The sequence below is a fragment of the Rhinolophus sinicus genome, chromosome 1, assembly GCF_057876585.1.
Source record: "Rhinolophus sinicus isolate RSI-liver-muscle chromosome 1, RSI-T2T, whole genome shotgun sequence".
Classification (NCBI taxonomy): Eukaryota; Metazoa; Chordata; class Mammalia; order Chiroptera; family Rhinolophidae; genus Rhinolophus; species Rhinolophus sinicus.
In genome coordinates, this window is record NC_142501.1 from 184,926,858 (window position 1) to 184,946,066 (window position 19,209).

General features: G+C 42.4%; 1 protein-coding gene and 1 long non-coding RNA gene across 4 annotated transcripts in view; one reads left to right on the plus strand and one right to left on the minus strand.

The window, feature by feature from the left end:
* LOC148759310 (uncharacterized) overlaps positions 1–9,235 on the minus strand; it is a 33,514-nt gene extending 24,279 nt beyond the window's left edge. For 2 of the 3 annotated variants that reach the window (XR_016019006.1, XR_016019005.1), the window contains exons 1-2: positions 9,051–9,235; positions 7,532–7,615 (exon numbers count right to left, since the gene is read on the minus strand). This is a non-coding gene — a long non-coding RNA (uncharacterized LOC148759310). Of the gene's footprint in view, positions 1–3,766; positions 3,929–7,531; positions 7,616–9,050 lie in introns of those variants that run through there. The other variant, XR_016019007.1, reaches the window with a different exon arrangement.
* Positions 9,236–9,343: 108 nt separating this feature from the next.
* Positions 9,344–19,209, plus strand: part of HADH (hydroxyacyl-CoA dehydrogenase) — a 46,091-nt gene continuing 36,225 nt past the window's right edge. Inside the window, exon 1 of the mRNA XM_019741921.3 lies at positions 9,344–9,581. Coding sequence (XP_019597480.1) covers positions 9,450–9,581 — 132 coding nt within the window. The 5' untranslated portion in view covers positions 9,344–9,449. The remainder of the gene's footprint in view (positions 9,582–19,209) is intronic.

The window sequence follows — 19,209 nt, forward strand, 5'->3', positions numbered from 1 at the left end:
TCTGAGGGCCCAAGATTAGTTGAATACCATTTAGCCATATGAGCAGTACATTCTTTCTGCTCTGTTAATTAAAAAAAAAAAGGTAATTGTATGGAAAATAAGGCCTTGCTCCTTTCAGGAATCACCCACGGGTATGCAGAGGTAAGTTGTAGACAGAAACTCCTGAGGGACCAGAGCTCAAGCTGGTGGTGCGAGTAGCTGCTGCAGGCTAGTGAAGCTGGGTAGACAGCCCAACACGGTGGGGTAATGAAGACTGTACTAGGAGCAGGGCACACTTCAGACCCAAGTCCTGCCCCTGCCAGTAACCGGCCAGAGACCGCTCTGGGCCTCAGTTTCCTCGTCTGTCAAAGATTTGGAGAGATGATCTATCAGATCTCTGTATAGCTTTCCTAGTCCTTCCTTACATCTCCCACGTTGAGCATCTGGCTGTGTCCTTGAACTAATAACCTAATATCCTCCTTGTCCCCTCTGCAGCTCCCAGAGGTGGGAAGCTGGGAAGTCCCTGGGCATCTCACTTCTCCTTGCTTTTCTGCTCATCTACAGTGGCACATCCAAGAATAAATATAGATGGTAGAAAGGGAACTGAACTGGAAAACGGCATGTGGATCGAACCCCAGTTGTGCAACTGCCTCTCTGTGTAACTTCCAATAGTAAGCACGTAACTTCTTCGGGCCTTGACTTCCCCTGCTATCACGGAGTATTATTCAACTAGATCAGTAGTTCCCAGCCCTGCAAATATTTTAGATTCAGCTGGGGAGTTTGATACAAATGCTGATACCCAGGCTCCATCCCAGACCAATTAAATAGAATCTTACTGGGGTTGCAAAAGTGGCCAAGGCTAAATAAAGTGTATTTGTAAAAGCAAAGGTCCAAGAATAGCCAATCATGACACCAAGACTCCGTATCAAGACTCCGTATAAAGCTACAGTAAACAAGTCCATGTGCTACTGGCACAAAGTCAAACAGACCAACAAGCATACCCACATGTATAAGGGGACCTGATCTGTGAAAAAGATACCACTACAATATGGTGGGGAAGGGTGGAATTTTCAATAAATGCTGCTGCATCAACTGGATGTCAACATAGGCAGAAACAAATCTTGTGTCCCTATTTCACATCATACATTGAAAGCAATCCAGATGGGTGCTAGGCCTACATGTGAAAAGTAAAACAGTAAAGCTCTAACAATAACAGAAAAGTATCTTTGTGACCTAGGGGTAATGTGGTAGCTAGAGTCCAAGATGGCCCCTAATTATTCTCTGTGTAGGTCCTTCTCACTGAATACCACTGACTTGTGTGACTACAAGGCTATGATGGGAAGCACGTCGTGCAACTTTTTAAGTTAGGTCATAAAAAAGTGTGGCTTCTGCTTTGTTTACTTTTGGATCACCTGCTCCAGGAGAAGCTAGCTGCCACGTTGTGAGGACACACAAGACACCCTATAGAGATCCCCATGTGGCAAGGAGGTGAGGCCTCCAGCTGACAGCCAGAAAGAATCTGGCCCATCCTGCCAACAGCCATGTGAGTAAGCCATCTTGGTATTCCTGTCCCAGTCAAGCCTTTAGTTGACTGCAGCCTTAAATGACATCTTGGCTAAAACCTCATGAGGAACCATTAGCTAAAACCACCCAGTAAGCTGCTCCTGAGTCCCTGATCCACAGAAACTGAGGTCTTTCAACCACTAAGTTTTGTGCTAATCTGTCACAAATTTAGAGAACTAAATACGTCATTCACACAGTTTCCAGAGTAATCTCTTTAAAGTGCAGTTGTACCAGACCTTAGTCTGTAATGCCATTCTCACTACAAGGAACCAAGAGCTCCGCAACAAAATGGCTCTCTCTGGAGCTAGGGCAGAATAGGTGCAAGATAAACTTTGTTATGCCAAAAAGGAAGTGCTTGAGAAAATGATCAGGGACTGTCACAAGGAAACATCTTACAGAGGTTCCCATTGACCAAATCTGGATAATTTGAACATCAAGATAATTAAATACAGTAATTTAGTATTATACATATTTGGAAAGTTTAGGAATTCATGAGTCCATATTGATAATGAAACCAATTACAAAGTGGGTAAAGATATGAACAGACATTTTAACAAAGATATATAAATGGTTAATAAACATAAAAAATGCTCAAACATCCTTAGTAATTAGGAAAATACAAATTAAAACCATGGCGATACCATTTCACACAAGAATGACTATAATAAGATGAAATAACAAGTGTTGGTGAAGACATATAGAAATAGGAATGCTTATATATTGCTGGTGGTTGTATGAAATGGTATAGTCACTTTGAAAACAGTTTGGTGGTTTCTCAAAAAGCTAAACTAAGATTACCATATCTGCCAGCAATTCCACTCCTAGGTATCTACCCAAGAGATATGAAAAAAATATGTTCACACAAAGACTTGCATGTGAGTGTTCATAGAGACAATATCTATAACAGCCCCAAACTGGAAACCAAATGTCTACCGTGTTTCCCTGAAAATAATAAGACCCAGTCTTATATAAGACCCACTCTTAAAATAAGAGCGGGTCTTATATTAATTTTTGCTCCAAAAGACGCATTAGGGCTGACTGTCCGGCTAGGTCTTATTTTCGGGGAAACACGGTACCAACTGGTGAATGAATAAAACTGGGTAGAGCCATACAATGGAAAACTATTCAGTAATGAAAAGGAACAAACTACTGACACATGGTAGGTACACCACAGATCTTAAAAACATTATGCTAAGAGAGACTACATATTATATGATTCCATTTAAATAAAGTTTTTATAAAAAGTATTATATAGAGACAGAAAATAGATTAGTGATTGTCTGCAGTTAGGAGCAGGAATTGCGATTAACTTTAAATGGGCATGAGGGATCTAATTGGGGAAGATGAAAATATTTTAAAACCAATTTATAGTGATGGTTCTACCATTCATAAAAATCACTGAATTGCACACTTGAAATGGGTGAATTACGATATGTAACATAAATCTCATTCCCAAAACTAGGATGATAACCTGAAACATAGTAGGAACATAACAAATTGACTCAATGGTATTTCATTGGAGTCTAAAAACAAAAATGCATACCAGATTTGTTTTATAGTATGTAATCTCTAGGACAAACTATCTTATTTTAACATTTAGACCAAACATTGTGTTTGAGATGAAGGATAATTGAAATGATTTTATCTAGGAACCAAAATGAAATTCTTTTTTTTCTTTTTTAATATTTTATGCCTTTTTTTCTTTTTAAATTTTACTGGGGAATATTGGGGAACAGTGTGTTTCTCCAGGGCCCATCTGCTCCAAGTCCAGTCGCTGTTTTCAATCTGTAGTTGCAGGGGGCACAGCCCACCATCCAGTGCAGGAATTGAACCCGCAACCTTGTTGTTGAGAGCTCACGCTCTAACCAACTGAGCCATCCAGCCGCCCCCACGATGAAATTCTTAAAAACATTTTTCAAAATGCAAGCAAATAAAAGTAGTGACATAAACTGAACACATTTCAATACCAAATGGAGTTTCCCCATTTTTTTATTATGGAAATTTTGAAACACATACAGAAGTTAGGGGCAAATCTTGTTTCATTTACACCCAACCCACTTTCCACCATCTCCATTCTGCACTGATTAATTGTGAAGCAATAAATCAGCTGAACATATTCATAGTGTAAAATAAATCTTGCAAGGATGACTCATCTCTAGGGAAATTCCACCAGTGAAAACTCTGTTCTTCTCTCATCATGTTCTGTTTGGCAGCATTTGTCCTCATTGTGATTTTTTATCTGAGTTTGTTTAGCAACCCTCTTCCCACCTGATATGCAAAGGCTTGTGATGAGTTGTCAATTTTTATAGTTTTGAAAGATGTCTTCCAAGGATATTGAAGTCCTTTATATAGCTTCTTGTACACAAACATAACGCTCATGGAAAAGCTGGCACCAAAAACAAAATAACTGAAACTTCAATAAAGCTGTTATTTGAAAGAGAGAGAGAGACATGGCAACTAAATACCATACCTAACCTTAGATTGGTACTAGAGGAAAAAAAAATCTGTAAAGGACATTATTGGGTCAATTAACTAAAATGGAATACAGGTGATCAATTAGATAAAATTGTAACAATATTAAATTTAATAAAGTTGTAACTACACTTTGACTATGTAAGAGAATCACCCAATTCTTAGAAAATCTACACAGAAATATTATAGATGAATGCCCATGACGTAATATAACTTACCCTCAAATGGTTCAGAAACTACATCTCTCTCTCTCTCTCTCTCTCTCTCTCTCTCTCTCTCTCTCTATATATATATATATATATATATATATATATATATGTATATATATATAATCTATCATATCTATTATAGCTAGATATATAGATTTAGATAATAGATAAAACAAATGATAAAGCAAATGTATAAAATGTTAACAAAAGGTAAATATGGGTATAGGGCACATGGTTTCTTTGCACTGTTCTTATTCCTGCAGTTTTTCTCTAAGTTTGCAATTATTTCTAAATAAAAAATTGAAAAATAAACAAAAACCCAAAAAACCTTAAATGTAATTGTGACCATGACTCTCATAAAAAGGTCCATCCTCATCTGGCCCCTGCCTGCTTTTCCAATCTCATCTTCATTCACCCAAAAGAACCCCGTGCTTTGGTTATTCTACATTAATTGTTATTTCCAGGCCACACTTTAGTTTCAGTTACTTCACAGCCTACATATATATTTTTCTCTCTGTCTGGAATGTCCTTGTAACTCAGTCTCTGCTTGAAAACCTTCTAATCATCCTCACAACTCTGCTGTACTATGTCCATCATGATGACGTAGTTTAGCACACTGGTTAAGAACAAAAACTTTGCACTCAGGTAGACTGGGGCTCAAGACCTGACTCTTCCTGATACGTGCCACCTATCACCTGAGGCAAGTTAGTTTCCTCTCTAAGCCTCAGTTGTCTCATATGCAAAATGAGGATAAAAAACTGTGACATACCTCCTAAGACTGATGGGAGTGGATGAGAAAATACATGTGAAATGCTCAGCACAATCTGGCAAACTGAGCATTCATTAAATGTTAATTTTACTCTTGTGCCCTCCCTCTCACCCCCGCAACAGCCCCCCCTCCCCACAGTTGACCACCTCCACAGCCCCTCACATTCCCCCTGGAAAGGACTCACAATGTTGCTGTCGTGACTTATTTTTCCTACTACATTATGAGCCCTTGGAGGGCAAAGACCACATTCTCGGCACCTCTGATTTTACCAGCACCTAGAATCATGTTTCTTGCTCACATAGGGCAATAAATAATTTACTTGTTATTTCCAGAATCAATGATTTTATATTTAAAAATAAATCAAGGAGTCACTAGCAGCCTTCTTTAATTCTAACTCTCAAATTCTGAAAATGTTTGAGAATTATAGTCAAAACCTTTTAGCCTTTAATTCATTTATAAATAAACTGGCAACTGGGATCTTTATGAAAGATAATTTGGAAATTAGAAAAGCAACTTTGGTTCTTTGTCGCTAGAATTTAAGGTACTTGTGAAGGAGTAGAATAGATGAGTTTAGAATGTTGGGGCTAGGGTTTAGAAGTTTGCTCTTTATCCTGTGAATAAAGTTTTTAAAAGGAAGGGAGTGCAGTGATCCAATTTATAACTTGAGAAATCAGTCTGAGATGTGAAGTATGAATTGGAATGAAGAGACATGTTACAGCAAGGCACATTAGGAATGGGTGTAGCCTCTCTACAAGAGATAATGACTTGAATAAATGCCAACAATAGGGATAAGTGGGGACATGAGGGAGGAAGCCATTTCTAAGGTGTAATCGATGGCGTCTGACCACTAGATGGTGGTGGCGAGGGAGAACACGCTGGGCTGTGGGTCATCATGAACTGAGCAAATGCAAGAGGTGGCAGGTATTTTAGGAGGTAGGAAATAATGGGTTCAAACTTTGATAAGTTACATTTGAAGTAGCTGAGGGTTCCCAGTAGAGGTGATGAACAGACAATTTAAATGTACGTCTGTGTTTGAGAAACATGAATCTACATGCTAGAAATGAAGATGGTATAAACCACACGGCTCTTACAGAGTCTTCAGGTATACAGATGGGAATCACTGTGTGAAACTTGCAGTTCTGGGGTTCATTAGAATCTCTAAATAAATTAATCTGCTTAACCATTAAAATATTAGTATAATGGTTAAAGCTCCAAACCTAGACATGTATAAGGTTTACTGGAAACCATGACTCAATTTTTTTGTTTTCATCTAGCAGCAGGGGACCTTTCTAAGGAGTATGGAATTATGAAAAAGAGTGGGAGCCTTGAGGTCAGAGTGGGTTCAAATCTGAGCCTGGCCAATTATTAGGTAGGTTACATTTAATAAATGATTTAACTGTTCGGAACCTCAGTTTCTTCATCTTCAGAGGATAGCAGTGGGGGCCTTAGGGTTGTCTGTGAGAAAGGCAAAACAGCGTAGTGGTCAAGAACACGAGCCTAAAAACAGACTGGCCTCCGTTTGAATTCTGCCTGTGCCATTCATGAGCTGTGTGACCTTGACCAAATTTCTGAACCTCTCTAGGTTTCAGTCGCCTTACATGTAAAAGAGGGGTACCTTTAGTACCTACTAAATAGGGTTATTGTGAGGATTTAATGAATTTTCCAAGCAGAGATGGGAAGTAGAGAGCAGCTGCTATTGGGACAACTGGTAACATTGATAAAAGCTAAGACACATTTAAAGTTTGCCATGATAATTTTTTCCTAAAAGGTCAGGAGGATAAAATTATTTGTAAAATTGTTCAGTGTTATTAGAGATTTTGCCTTGTATGTTTTATAAATCATTCTGTAAGTATCTTTCAGTGGGATATATCAACACGACTGTACTTCTCAAACTAACTATATATTTTGTTTATGCAAATCATTTGACTATTTCCTTGAAAACATTGCTGCCAAGTGTGGCTATGTCAACCCTCATTCATTGTGCAATAGGTAAGCTTTTTTAAAACTTTCTTTTGGAAGTTTATTTTGGATACAATAGTTGAAGAGCACTAGGTAAGCTTTTGGTTGAACTTTCTGGGCTTTGCTGTTGGGCTACCCTGAGCAGCCACAGCTTCTGGTTTTCTGCTGTATGAAATCTAAAAATTGCTCAACATTAATTTTTCACTGTATCCCCAGTAAGCCAGAAATCACTAACTATCCATAGACAGAGGGAAATTCCAAGTTACTCAGTGAATTCCCCAGCAATGTTCCTGATTGTTAACACACCCTGTCCTTGGGTCAGTGTGCCCGTCACAGGACAGTGTGAAGACTGACTGTCCTGCCACTCTCTGTGCCTGCCTACTTCATAAAGCAGGGTGACTGGAAGGCTTGGATGTTGTTTGTCTACCGCTACTTTGTTGGAGTCAAAACTGTACGCCCGGATTCTGTCCCTCTCAGAGCCCACTACCATGTATATTTTCAAATAATGCTTCTATGATATCTATTTTTTAAGTATTACAATTATCCATTTATGGGACAAAACTAAGCAGGCATGACTTACTCCGTTCTCAGTGCCAGCCCTTTCCTTTGCTGTCTCTGAGGTGGTTCAGTGACCAGGGTCATTGTTCCCAGTGTTCCGCTGTTTCTGCAGAGAGAAAGGAAGCATGATCCCAACAACAGGGTGAAGGTGCTAGGGAGGGACCACCGAAATCATTACTCGGCGCCCGAGGCCACACTTGGGAAAAGACTTGCAGTCCTGGCAAAAGAAGAATGATTCTATTGTAACTGTCATCTGAGCAGGACTGGGCAGGAGTTGGAGCAGGGGGCCTCCTGCTTCAGAAGACTGTACGGGGTTTAGACTGTCAGTATGAAAGAGTTGCAAACTTATCCATCCGACTGTTTCTTTTGAAAGACAAAAGGATGCTGGAGCCCAGGAGGGGTCTGCAGATGGTCATACAGCCCAACAGGAATTGAGCCAGGATTCCTCATTCTCATTTAGTGCTCCTTTCCTGACATCACACCTTTACATAAGACAGATGGCGTCAGATTTGAGAATCACTAAAAAAATATGGCACTGGTTATTCCTTCTTTCCTGAGGAAAACAAATCACAGTTCTGAAAATGTACCATTCTCAGGCATTATGTTTGACATTACGCACATTTAAACAATATAGACTGTGACAACACTGTCATTACAAGATGTTTGGCCTTGCATTAGGCACAACTTGTAATTGAGAATGAAAACTTAAAATCCACCTAAAGAGAACGATGCATCCTCCTAATTGACTATCCTAGCTTTACCTCTCATCACACCTAATTCTTCTTCCTTTTCCTATGGCAATATTTTTTCACCTTTGCGTGTGCTGCTTCCTCTGCCTATTATTCTCTTTTTCTCATACATTTACTCATTCTTCAAATTACTAGGTTTCTCTGTGTAATCTTCTATTTCAACCTAGTCCCATAGATTTTTGTATTTGCTACATTCTAGCACTTAATGGACTTGACTTATTTGGATGCCATCTTGTCTCTCCTTAGTATTGTCCCAAGTCTAACAGAATGCTCAGCAACACTGCTTCGCCCACATTTTTACAGAATTAGATATGAAAATGAGCTCCAAGCAAAGGAATGGTGAACACAGGATTCACTCCGATATTAATAGTTACTTCCCACAGGAGGCTGACTTTCGTTTTGATGATGAGTTTGTGGGTCATTATTACACATTTAATTACAAAGGTTGCTTTTTGACTTTAGACCGTCTGATGTCTACATTTGAAATGGGTAACTAAAGTCAACACTCCCTTTCCCTTCCCTGGGCCTGGTTTTTACATTTGAACTCACGGGTCCCTAGACATTTGTGTTGGGTGGGAGCAGTTCGTTTCCTTCAGTTTTAGCAGAAACAATCATTAGCCACAGGGGTAAAATACAATCCCTAGAGTTGGTTATTCGGTGACATGAATCAAGGGTGCTCCTTTTGGATCCATTTAACACCACAACCAAAGAACACGTATTTACTCGGCGCTAAGCTATGCACAAGCATCAAAGGCGACGACTGAACAAGTCAACACCACGTGTTCCTCTTACCAGTGGCCTGTGGCTTTTCCAAGCAAAGGCCTGCCCGCGGCACAACACCGGAGCCCGCCCCGCCCCGCCCCGTCGCGTCGCGGCCTGGGAATCCGGCCCGACGCTCCCCTGCCGCGCACGGGGCTTCAGCTCCGCGGCGGAAGGCGGCGGCCTTCACCCGCCCACGTGGGCCGCGACGCCGCGCTCCGACGTTCGAAAGCCGTCGCGTGCTCTCGGCCGAAGGGCGGAGCGAGCCGCGGGTTCCCGCCCCGCCGCCGTGACGTCACGGCCCCGCCCAGGACGCGCGGGCAGCGGGCCGCCTGGGCCCCGCCCTCAGAGGTCGGCTGGCTCCTGGGGCCGCGCTGAGGTGCCTTCGCTGCGTCCGGTCGCCGTTGCCCTTGCCGCCGCCGCCTGTGCACCATGGCTTTCGTAACCAGGCAGTTCGTCCGTGCCGTGTCCTCTTCGTCTACCGCCTCGGCCTCGGCGAAGAAAATCGTTATCAAGCACGTGACAGTCATCGGCGGCGGGCTGATGGGCGCCGGCATCGCCCAGGTGAGCCGCCCAGCGAGCGGCAGCACATCCCGCTCGCTTTGCTGCGGGTCGCGACATGAGAGCGCTGGCGGGCCCATGGCCGGCGGGATGTCCCGCCGAGAGGCCGGCGTCCACGGGAGACCCGGGACACTTCTCCCCACCCTTCCCCTGTGTAGTTGAAAGGTCTAGAGTCTGGGTCTGTGAGTGTGTCCTGCGGCCGAGCCTCAGTTTCCTGGGCTCTAAGTTCCAGCCGCCCTCAAGCCCAATGAGGGCTCGGCGGAGCGTGTGGGTGAATGCACTTTTGGTACCGGGCCGTGCAGACAGAAGATAGCGTTGTGTGTGCACAAGGTTGAGACAGGAGGTGCTCGCTTGCTGCTTGGCTTAAACCGGATTTGCTTCCAGAGACCTGGACTATGATCATTGTTATCAGTTTTTAGAATTATGCAGCCTTTGTCAGAGCAGTTTGCTGCTGTCCTAAACGGCCTCCTTTTAACCCGCCGTGTGTTTCCTTTGCTTGCCGGGTTACAAAGAATAATAGCAGTCATACTTTTGTAGCAGTTTGTGAAGTTACCTAATCAGAGCTTGTGCGGCCCTGGGAATCCACCGGAGAACGCTTGAGGCAATTTTGACCTTTGACCCAGTGCCCTCTGTGCTAAGAACTGCATGCTTTAAGCGCTTGGAGAAAGTGGGAGGGGAAGATAAAGCCGCTGAGCCAGGGGGAGAAGGCTGCAATCTCGTGGTGCACCTTCTGGACTCTGCCCTGTACTGGCGGAGCTGTGGTCCTTTGTGCAGTGGATTACCTGGATACTGTGATACTTGCATCTTATTTATTTTTAGCAAATTCCAGCTCATATTGGAGAACCTTGATTTTCATATCCTAGTTCATTATATTTCTTAGTATTTCAGCCCTTTGCAATGTGTATTGTTGGAGGGGAGACCATTATCTAGTTTTTCTTAGGGGAGTACTCAAATACAACGGCTACAGTCATGAAAGAGTTTATTTTTCAGTGTCTTTCCAACCAAGTCCACAATTCCATGCTTGCTTTTTAAAAACTCTTACTATCATTGTATATCTTAATTTTTCTCTCCATGCAGGTTTTTTGCAACATATTAATTTGATTGCATTTTCTCCTAAAATTTATGTTTCATTAATGTTTTATCCTTCTAACTGCTTACAGTCTTCCATTTCTTTCTTCCAAGATCATGTGCTTGGACGTGCATTGCCTTTTTTATTGTGTGGGTGTCCTGGCTGCTAGGTTATAGTGTCCCCCTAATCTGTGTTCTACACGAGATGAGAGGAGTAAGTCCCTTTCACCTAAAAGTTCCGAACATTGTACTACATCACAGTATAACCAAGAGAAAATTTAGCTTGATCGCACTTGTATTTCCTTGCTCCACCAAAATCTCCCACAGCTGTCAGGGTGATTTGTTGTGGGCAGGTATAAAATAATGTATTTGTTTAGAAACATTTAAACAACATCTTAAGGAGAAGATCTTAGGGCTTTAAGCCTCCAATACCAATATGGGAAATGATCCAGAAACTATTGTTGATGGTGCCTTAAAGACATCAGTAGAGGAGGATTAGAAACCAAGTAGAAAAGCATCACTTCAACTTTCATGCAAAATCAGGTTGCTCTGTTCTTGGAATGTTGTATCCATTATTGGCCAAAAAAAGATGATGTGTTGTGCAAAAAGGCACAGCAGTAGCACCTAAAATTATGGGTATGGAATAGGAGCTTTCATCTGAGAAAGGAGGGAGGAAATTGACGTTGATGTGGATGGAATCCTTGTGTATGGTTGGACCAGGGTATGGCTTTTCAAACCCAAGGGGGATAGAGAGCTCTTTACCCCACAGGTTGGCAGTATAATGGAATTGTCATTCCAAAAGTTGATAAAGACCAGAAATCTAAATAGTGGGCAGTTATGAGGAACAGTAAGTAGTTCCGTCCTTACAGAATAAGGTTTACAAGAGCCTCAGCCACTTTAGATGACAACTCTAATCTTGTGGAGGGGAACCATGTTTCCCTACAGAACATTTCGGTGCCCGTTCAGCCAGCAGGCTGGTTGGTTTCAGCAGTTTGGCTGTCCCGATTTGGCACTCTCCCCCGCAGCATGCAGTTCTAGGCAGCATTGCCTCATGCTCCTTGACCTACAGCTTTTGGCACAGGGTAAATCTGTTTTGCTTATCCAGTGCCAGAGACAAATCAGTTGCTGTGTTGTGACTGTAGATTGGCTCCAGTTCAGTGTGGGGAATTGGATGTCCTATGTACTGGCTTTGTCTCATGTTGACTGTGTTACTGAACCTCCATGATTTGGTTTACTAATCTCTACAGTAGGTCTAATACTAGTACTAGCCTTGTAGGAGTATGGAGAGGATTGAATGAATTAGCACATGGCAGACGCTTAGCAAGCACAGTGTCTGGCACCTAGTAGGGCTCCCGAAGGATTAGCTGCCTTTATGATTATTATATCGTTGCAGTTATGCTTGTCCTTTTGTCCTTCTCACCTCGTACCACTGTCACCTCTGATTGTTGCTGCTCAGGTGGCCCTGTAATGTTTAGATGGGGAATGTTGGTTGTGATCCTGTTCCATCTCAATCGTAAAGGCAGATGCCAGCTGATACTGCAGTTTGCCCGGGGACCTCTGAAAAGAGAGAAGGCACTTCTTGTCCTCCCCCCATCGAAATTGTGAATCCTCACAAAACCTTAAAACACACGCACAAACTAGCATCTAAGGTAGACTACTAATTCGCATTCAGCTTCACTCTCCTGAACTCTTTCTGAATTAGTTTTAATCAAGATGTAGCTCTGTTTACAAAAATCGTAATTTTTATTTATTTATCATTTTGCCATATGTTCCCAGTTCATGCTGAATAGGATGAAAAATATTCAAATTGATTTTGTGGGCGCCTGACAGATTTCTTGAGCAATTAAGCAATTTAAGACAAGCAAGGTCTGTGCTTAATGACAGTTGATCAGAGCACAGGTCATTCGTACATATGTATTCTCCAAAGTGTCTACTTTGCCTGTCATTTTTTGTTTGTTTTTAAAAAATCTCTTAGACTGCAGGTCAATATTTGAGAAAGGTTAACTTGTTCTGTGTGTTTGCCCATTATACACTTCTGACTGGGTTCTGATTGCCAATTTGTCTTCAGCCATACTTAGGCTGACAAAGAAGCCTGCAGCATTAAATGACCTTGAGTGGGGTCAGGTGGTTTTTTTGCTTTATAAAGGGGGGGGGGGAAGAAAGGTGCTAGCTGTGCATTTCTTCAGTTTGTAGAACGAGTTGTTTCTAAGCTTTGCTTTGTTCATTGCCTTTTTTCATATGAGGAGCACAGAGAGCCTTGTGGCTTTTGTTAAGTTGCTGGTGAGGACTCGGTGAGCTCCCTGGGCATGGCATTTCGGAGGCCGGATTTCTCAGCTCTCTGGCACAGCCGTCCTTGTAGTACACTACACTTCTTAGAGCAAGTGAGCACGTTTGCATCCTGAAGGGATGTGGAGCTGGGTTCTTCTCACTCAGAGTTTTTTATTTTGTTGTTGTTGTTTTTTTGGTCCCTCTTAAAAAGCAAACAGTGTACATTTCTTCTGGGGAGAGCTCCTTAGACTTAAAACGAAGGGGTAAGGGCAACATTCTAAGCTACAGATCAGTGTTCCCCTCACATTTGTGAAGCTTGATGAGGATTCAAGTGGACCCCAAAGCTTTTCCCCAGCCACTGACTTTGTTCACCCATCTCTTCTCCCTGCCCCGAGCTCTGAATTGTTTGATGCTGAATAGAAGAGAGATCGGAGTTGTTCTATGGTCTTCAACTTTATAAATCTCTTTGTTCTGCTTTGAGTACTTTTCTGTTGAAATTTGCTTGAAAACTTTGCAGTGGCCTGAGAGAAGTTTGGGGATCACAGGAGACTGGCACAGTCACCTGGCTCTAAGCTAGGCTCCTTGTGACTGTTCAGATGGCGGGAATAGTTTTATCCCCAGCTGTTAACTTGCTCCTCAAGGCTGTGGGATGTGTGTTTATCATGAAGTCCTTCCTTCCTTTCTTGTGTTATTGCTCACTTCTTACTGGGCTGTTCTCTGCTCTTTGCTATGTACTGGGACAGTAAACCAGCCTCTGTCAGCATGTTAGTCCTTGGACTTGGGGAGGGGATGACAGACAAAAAAAGAACGCCGTAGAATACGTTTGATGTTGTAGAGCAGAAATGGCACCTAAGTCAGGTTTTGGGTTTTCTCTGCCACGTCCTAGATCCAGCCTTACTGTTATCTGTCCCCTGCTTGAATTTCTAATTTCCTTTCCTCCCCCTCCTCCCCGTCTGTCTTAGGCGCACCCCTCTCTCCCAGCTCTCCTGGGACCACAGGAAGGTTATGCTGCTGCTCTCTGTTCTGCGTCTCCCCCTGGTAATGACGTGCTGGGATAGTTTCTGGTGAAAGTCAGCAGCTGTGAGGTGCCAGCTGGACTTTGGATCCCAGCCCTTCCTCTCCTGGCGAGTCATTTAACCCCTCTCTGCCTCTTTTCCTTATCTAGGCCTTGGGGTACTTGTCTCACAGTGCTGTGAGCGGTAAATGAGCTGAGTGCTTAGAGTCATACTCGTGTGTTCAATGGTAACTGATCAATAAATGCTTTTACATTGTTCCATTAGATCTAATCCGGTGATGACTTCTCTCATTTTAGCTTCTCTCAACTGTCTTTGAAGATATTTGATAGGGAGATATGGGGAGTTCAGACAATTCTAAAGATTTTAAGCTAATCACTCCTGCAGAGATGGTAGTTGGGGTCAAGCGTGAGAGGCAGAGCTAGGGTTGGAACTCGGTCTCTCGACTCCTATTCTGCTGGCTAGGATTTCAGATCCGTGACGCTGAGATAACACAGTTCTGCCTGCACCTCTGGCGTCTCTGTCTTATGAGGAGGTGTGGCCTCCACGGGCAAGGGGATCCTCTGTGGGAATCTGGAATCAGCAGCAACTTGACTTCTCCTCGGCTCTAGACTCAGAGTTAGAGGCACCATTTGGATCTTCTGCTGCCATCTTTCAGCCCATAATGGACTCAAAGTCACTTGCTAGTACTCAATTCATCATGTTCCCTCCAACTTGTCCAGTGAGTTTCTTCCTTCTGTTATTACCATTGTTGTTCTTCCATCCATAGGCGCCCTGAAGACGAGCTCATTCATGGCCAGTCTCCTCCACGCTGCACAAGGCTCTGAGGCCTTCCTCTGAGGAGGGCTCTCTCCGGTGCTGTCCTTTATAATTCTTGGACCAGGCACTGTTACCTGGATTGCTGTGCGAGCCTCTTAATTAGTCCTTTTCACCCAAACCCCACTCATCCTAACAAACATTGCCATATTAATCTTCCTAGAGAGCAGTTTGGATTTGCAGCTCTCTCCTCTACCCACAAAGTGTCCCTCGTGGCAGCTTCTGTCAGCTTCTTAACTACAACTGAGACTTGGTTAGCGCTGGCGGCACGTCCTCTTATCCCTTCGCTTTTCCAGAATTGGTGGGAGACGGCGGGGAAGAGTCCTGGGAGAGAAGTGACTGTCTTTACCACCAAACCCAGATACTTGTCGAATTTTTTTTAAAGTTGTGTATTTAACGGACTTCTTATTTAAAAATGGAGGCACATTTTCTTGGCTTTTTAGAAAAACTTTTTGAAATATGCAAAGCTAAGCTCATACAAAGAGGCCTGCCAGTGAACTGTTTTGAGAGCAAGCCAGCTGATTATGGTGCTGCTGGTGGCCGAAAGCCTCAACAGAATGCCTTTCTCTGATTGTCCAAGTGAGTGAAGACAGCTCATGCTGATGGCAGAGTTCATGGTATTGCACAACCAGAGATAATTATAAACCCCGAATTGCCAGCTCTGAGAGACGCAACTGTTCATGACTTTTCTCTTCCCTGGATCAGATTATGAGAACCCAAAGCCAGGCCATGCTGGGAAGGCACAGCTGCTGCCGGGGCCCAGCGTCGGGAGCACTGACTGGTGCTCGGGAGGAGGTGGGAATTCAGGCGTGGCCCATAGTTCACGCACCTCTGCCATTTTTCTGAGAGACTGTAATGTTGATGAAACACAGCCCTCCTGTAGTGTTGGGGTACATGGGACACCTCACTAGACCCGTTGATGTAGTTCTCACAAATTCACCATTCAGGTTATGCTTCAGAAAAGCTGCTTCAAATCTGGTGATATGTTTGTAAAAATATATAACTCCTGTGTGCTCTGCTTGCCGTGTTTACTTGGCCCTGTGGCTGGAGTACTCGGGCTTTGACAAGTGTGCTATTCACTCGGCCTATTTTTACAGCTCTGAAGCATCCTTGTCTAAAAATACTCCTGTCTGGCTCAGCCTGCCTTCCGCCAAGGCGAGAGAAGTCATGGAACCGAGGACACAGCCTTCACATGAAATGCTTTCCAGTGCGGAGTGTTGTCTTCAAGGTCTTGCAGTGTGTATGTCATCGTCATATAAAACGAGAGTTCTCAGTGGGTTGAGATAAATTGTGGACACTCAAGTTAAAGTGCCAGGAAGAGTCGTCCTTATTTATTGTAAAAATATCAGATGTGCATGGGAGAAGTCCAAAGGGCCTCTTTCTTTTTGTGGTCCACTCCTCCACTGCCATCCCCGTCTCGGAAAGTTGTGAATAACTTGGGTGGTGTCCTTGCATAACTCAAGAAGAATGAGGATGATTGGTACCTTTGCTTCCAAGGCAGGAGATTCTTTTCTAAGTAAGAGCCCTCAATAATAGAATTATTTTCACATTGTGAGAGGATGCCCTCAGCTCTCCCAAGGAAAAGAGCCCTGATCAAAAGATCTAATCTTCTCATGGCTTTTCCACCAGATGTCTTCGTTCCATCACCATTTCCTGAGGGCCCACCACAGCCAGGTGGGGTCTAGGTGCTCAGCAGACAAAGATGAATGACGTTTAATCTGGAGCCCACAGTAGGAATGTAGGGGAGACGGCACTTAACACATTGTGATGGGTGCAGTGGTAAGGAAATGGGGGGACACCTAGCCTGGGGCCCAGAGGATCTTGGGGTGAGGATGCTTAGTGTCTGGGGGTGATACTCAGGCTTATTTAATGAGGTGAAGTTGGGAAGAAAGTGGACAGTGCGAGGCCTGGAGGGGAGAGGCAGTAGCAGATGAGGAGCTGTAGGCAGGGGTATCGGCAGCAGTGAGGAGTGTGTCTGGAGGAGGTGACTCCCTGTCCTGAGGGCCTTGCGAGCCGTGTGTGGGAACTTAAGTTTCATTCTGTGGTCACGGGGAGCCATGGAAGAGTTGATGGAGTAAGCAATATAGACAGAACTGCCTTTTAAGAATTACATTTTAGGTAGAACACTAGTGCCTGTGTGTACTCCTAGGTGAATGGTTTTTCTGCTTTAGTCCCTGTTTCCTAAGTAAAATGAGGGTGTTGTGTTGGATCAAATCAAAGCTGTTTTGTTTTTTTGTTTTTTGTAAAAAATCATACATAACAAAATGTATCATTTTAACCATTTTTAATGAGCAGTTTAGTGGCATTTAAGTACATGTACATTGTTGTGAAACCATCACGATCATCCGCCTCCAGAACGTTCCTCATACCCATTAAACTCCATACCCATTAAACAGTAACTCCCCATGTTTCCTTCCCCAGCCCCTGGCAAACCCTGCTGTACTTTCTGTCTCTATGAATTTGACTGTTCTAGGAACTTCATATAAGTGGAGTCATACAATATTTGTCCTTTTCTGACTGGCTTATTTCACCTAATATGATATCTTCAAGGTTCATCTGTATTGTAGGCATATGTCATAATTTCCTTCCTTTTTAAAAAAAATTAGATATAATTCACAGTGTAACAATGTATTAATTTCAGGTGTACAACATAATGATTCAATATTTGTATATATTGAGAAACAATTACCATAATAAGTCTAGTTAACATCTGTCACCATACTTAGGTACATTTTTTTCTTGTAAGGAAATCTTTTAAGATCTCTCTTAGCCACTTTCAAATATATAATATAGTATTATTAATTATATAGTTGGGAGTTTGTACTTTTTAATCCCCTTCACCACCCTCTCCCATGCCTCTGGTAACCATCATTCTATTTGCTGTATCCATGATCTTGGTTTTTTGTTTGTTTGTTTTTAAATTCCACATATAAGTGAGATCACATGGTATTTGCCTTTCTCTGTCTAACTTACTTCTCTTAGCATAATGCCCTCAAAGTCCATTCATATCACAAATGGCAAGATTTACTTCTTTTTATGGTTGAATAATATTTGCGTGCACGTGTGTATATATGAGTGTGTGTGTACACATACGTGTATACATATACACCATATTTTTATCCATTCATCCATCGATGGACACAGGCTGCTTCCATGTGTTGGTTTATTCCTAGGCATTTTGTTCTTTTTGATGCAATTATAAATAGAATTGTTTTCTTAGTTTCTCTTTCTGATTCATTATTAGTGTAAATGCAGCATTTTTGTATATTGATTTTGTATCCTGCAACTTTACAAAATTTTCTTCCTTTTTTAAGGAATAGTATTCCTTTGGAATAGTCTTAATTGGTTAATATTCCATTGCATGTAGATACACATTTTGTTTATCCATTCATCCATCAGTGGACACTCAGGCTGCTTCTACCTACCTTTTGGCTATTGTGAATAATGCTGCTATGGACATGGGTGTACAAATATCTGTTAGAGACCTTGCTTTCAGTTCTTTTAGGTATATACCCAGAAGTGGAATTGCTGGATCACATGGTAATTATTTTTAACTTTTTGAGGAATTGCCATATTGTATTCCATCATGACTGGACCATTTTACATTCATATCAGCAGTGCACAAGGGTTTCATTTTTTTCTATATTCTTGCCATCACTTACTTCCTATTTTTTTTATAATAGCCATTTTAATGGATGTGAATCGATCAGAGATTTTTACACTATGCTCTGATGGATTCATTATGTTCCATGAATCTCCTTGGTGGTTCCCGAACTTTCCTTCCCTGACCTCTGTTTAACATATTGTTCTTCTGTACGTATTCCTTTGAAAACGGATTTCATCACTAAAAATGTTTGGAAAGCAACCACACTAAATGATCACTAGAGTATCTTCCTGCTCAAAAATTCGATGGTTTTGATTATCTGTAACTAGTAAACCTGAGCAATAAATGCTTTTGCCGGTTCTTTGACCTTGCAGTAATTGAGACTAAGGTGCATCAGTTTCCCCGTGTGACAGAGAAGACACATATGTTGGAGGCAGTGAGCTTATGTGTCTGTAGAAAATCGGTGACCTGGTTCATACATGTGCCCCCCCTGAGATGGACGCATGTTTCTGGCCTTGCCCGCAGCTCTTTTGATAAAAGATACAGGACACAGTCACATGCTGGAGGAAACAAAGCGTAAATCCACTTTGGAAGTCGCAGGGGTGGTCATACTGCACAGTGGTTGCCCTCCAGTTTCCCTTTTGCCTGGCATCTCAAACATCTGTGCCAGAAACCAGATAATCTGCTTACCAAAATAACGTACTTTTGTGGCATTTTATTTCCGCTTGGTATTTGACTAAAGACTTCGGTTATTAACTTTTTTCTTTCTATCCTTTTCAAAGTAATCATGTGATTTTTCATAAATCTAAAATAACTTGAAGGTTGTTTAAAATTTTTTGTAGTTTCTAGCAATAAAACCAAT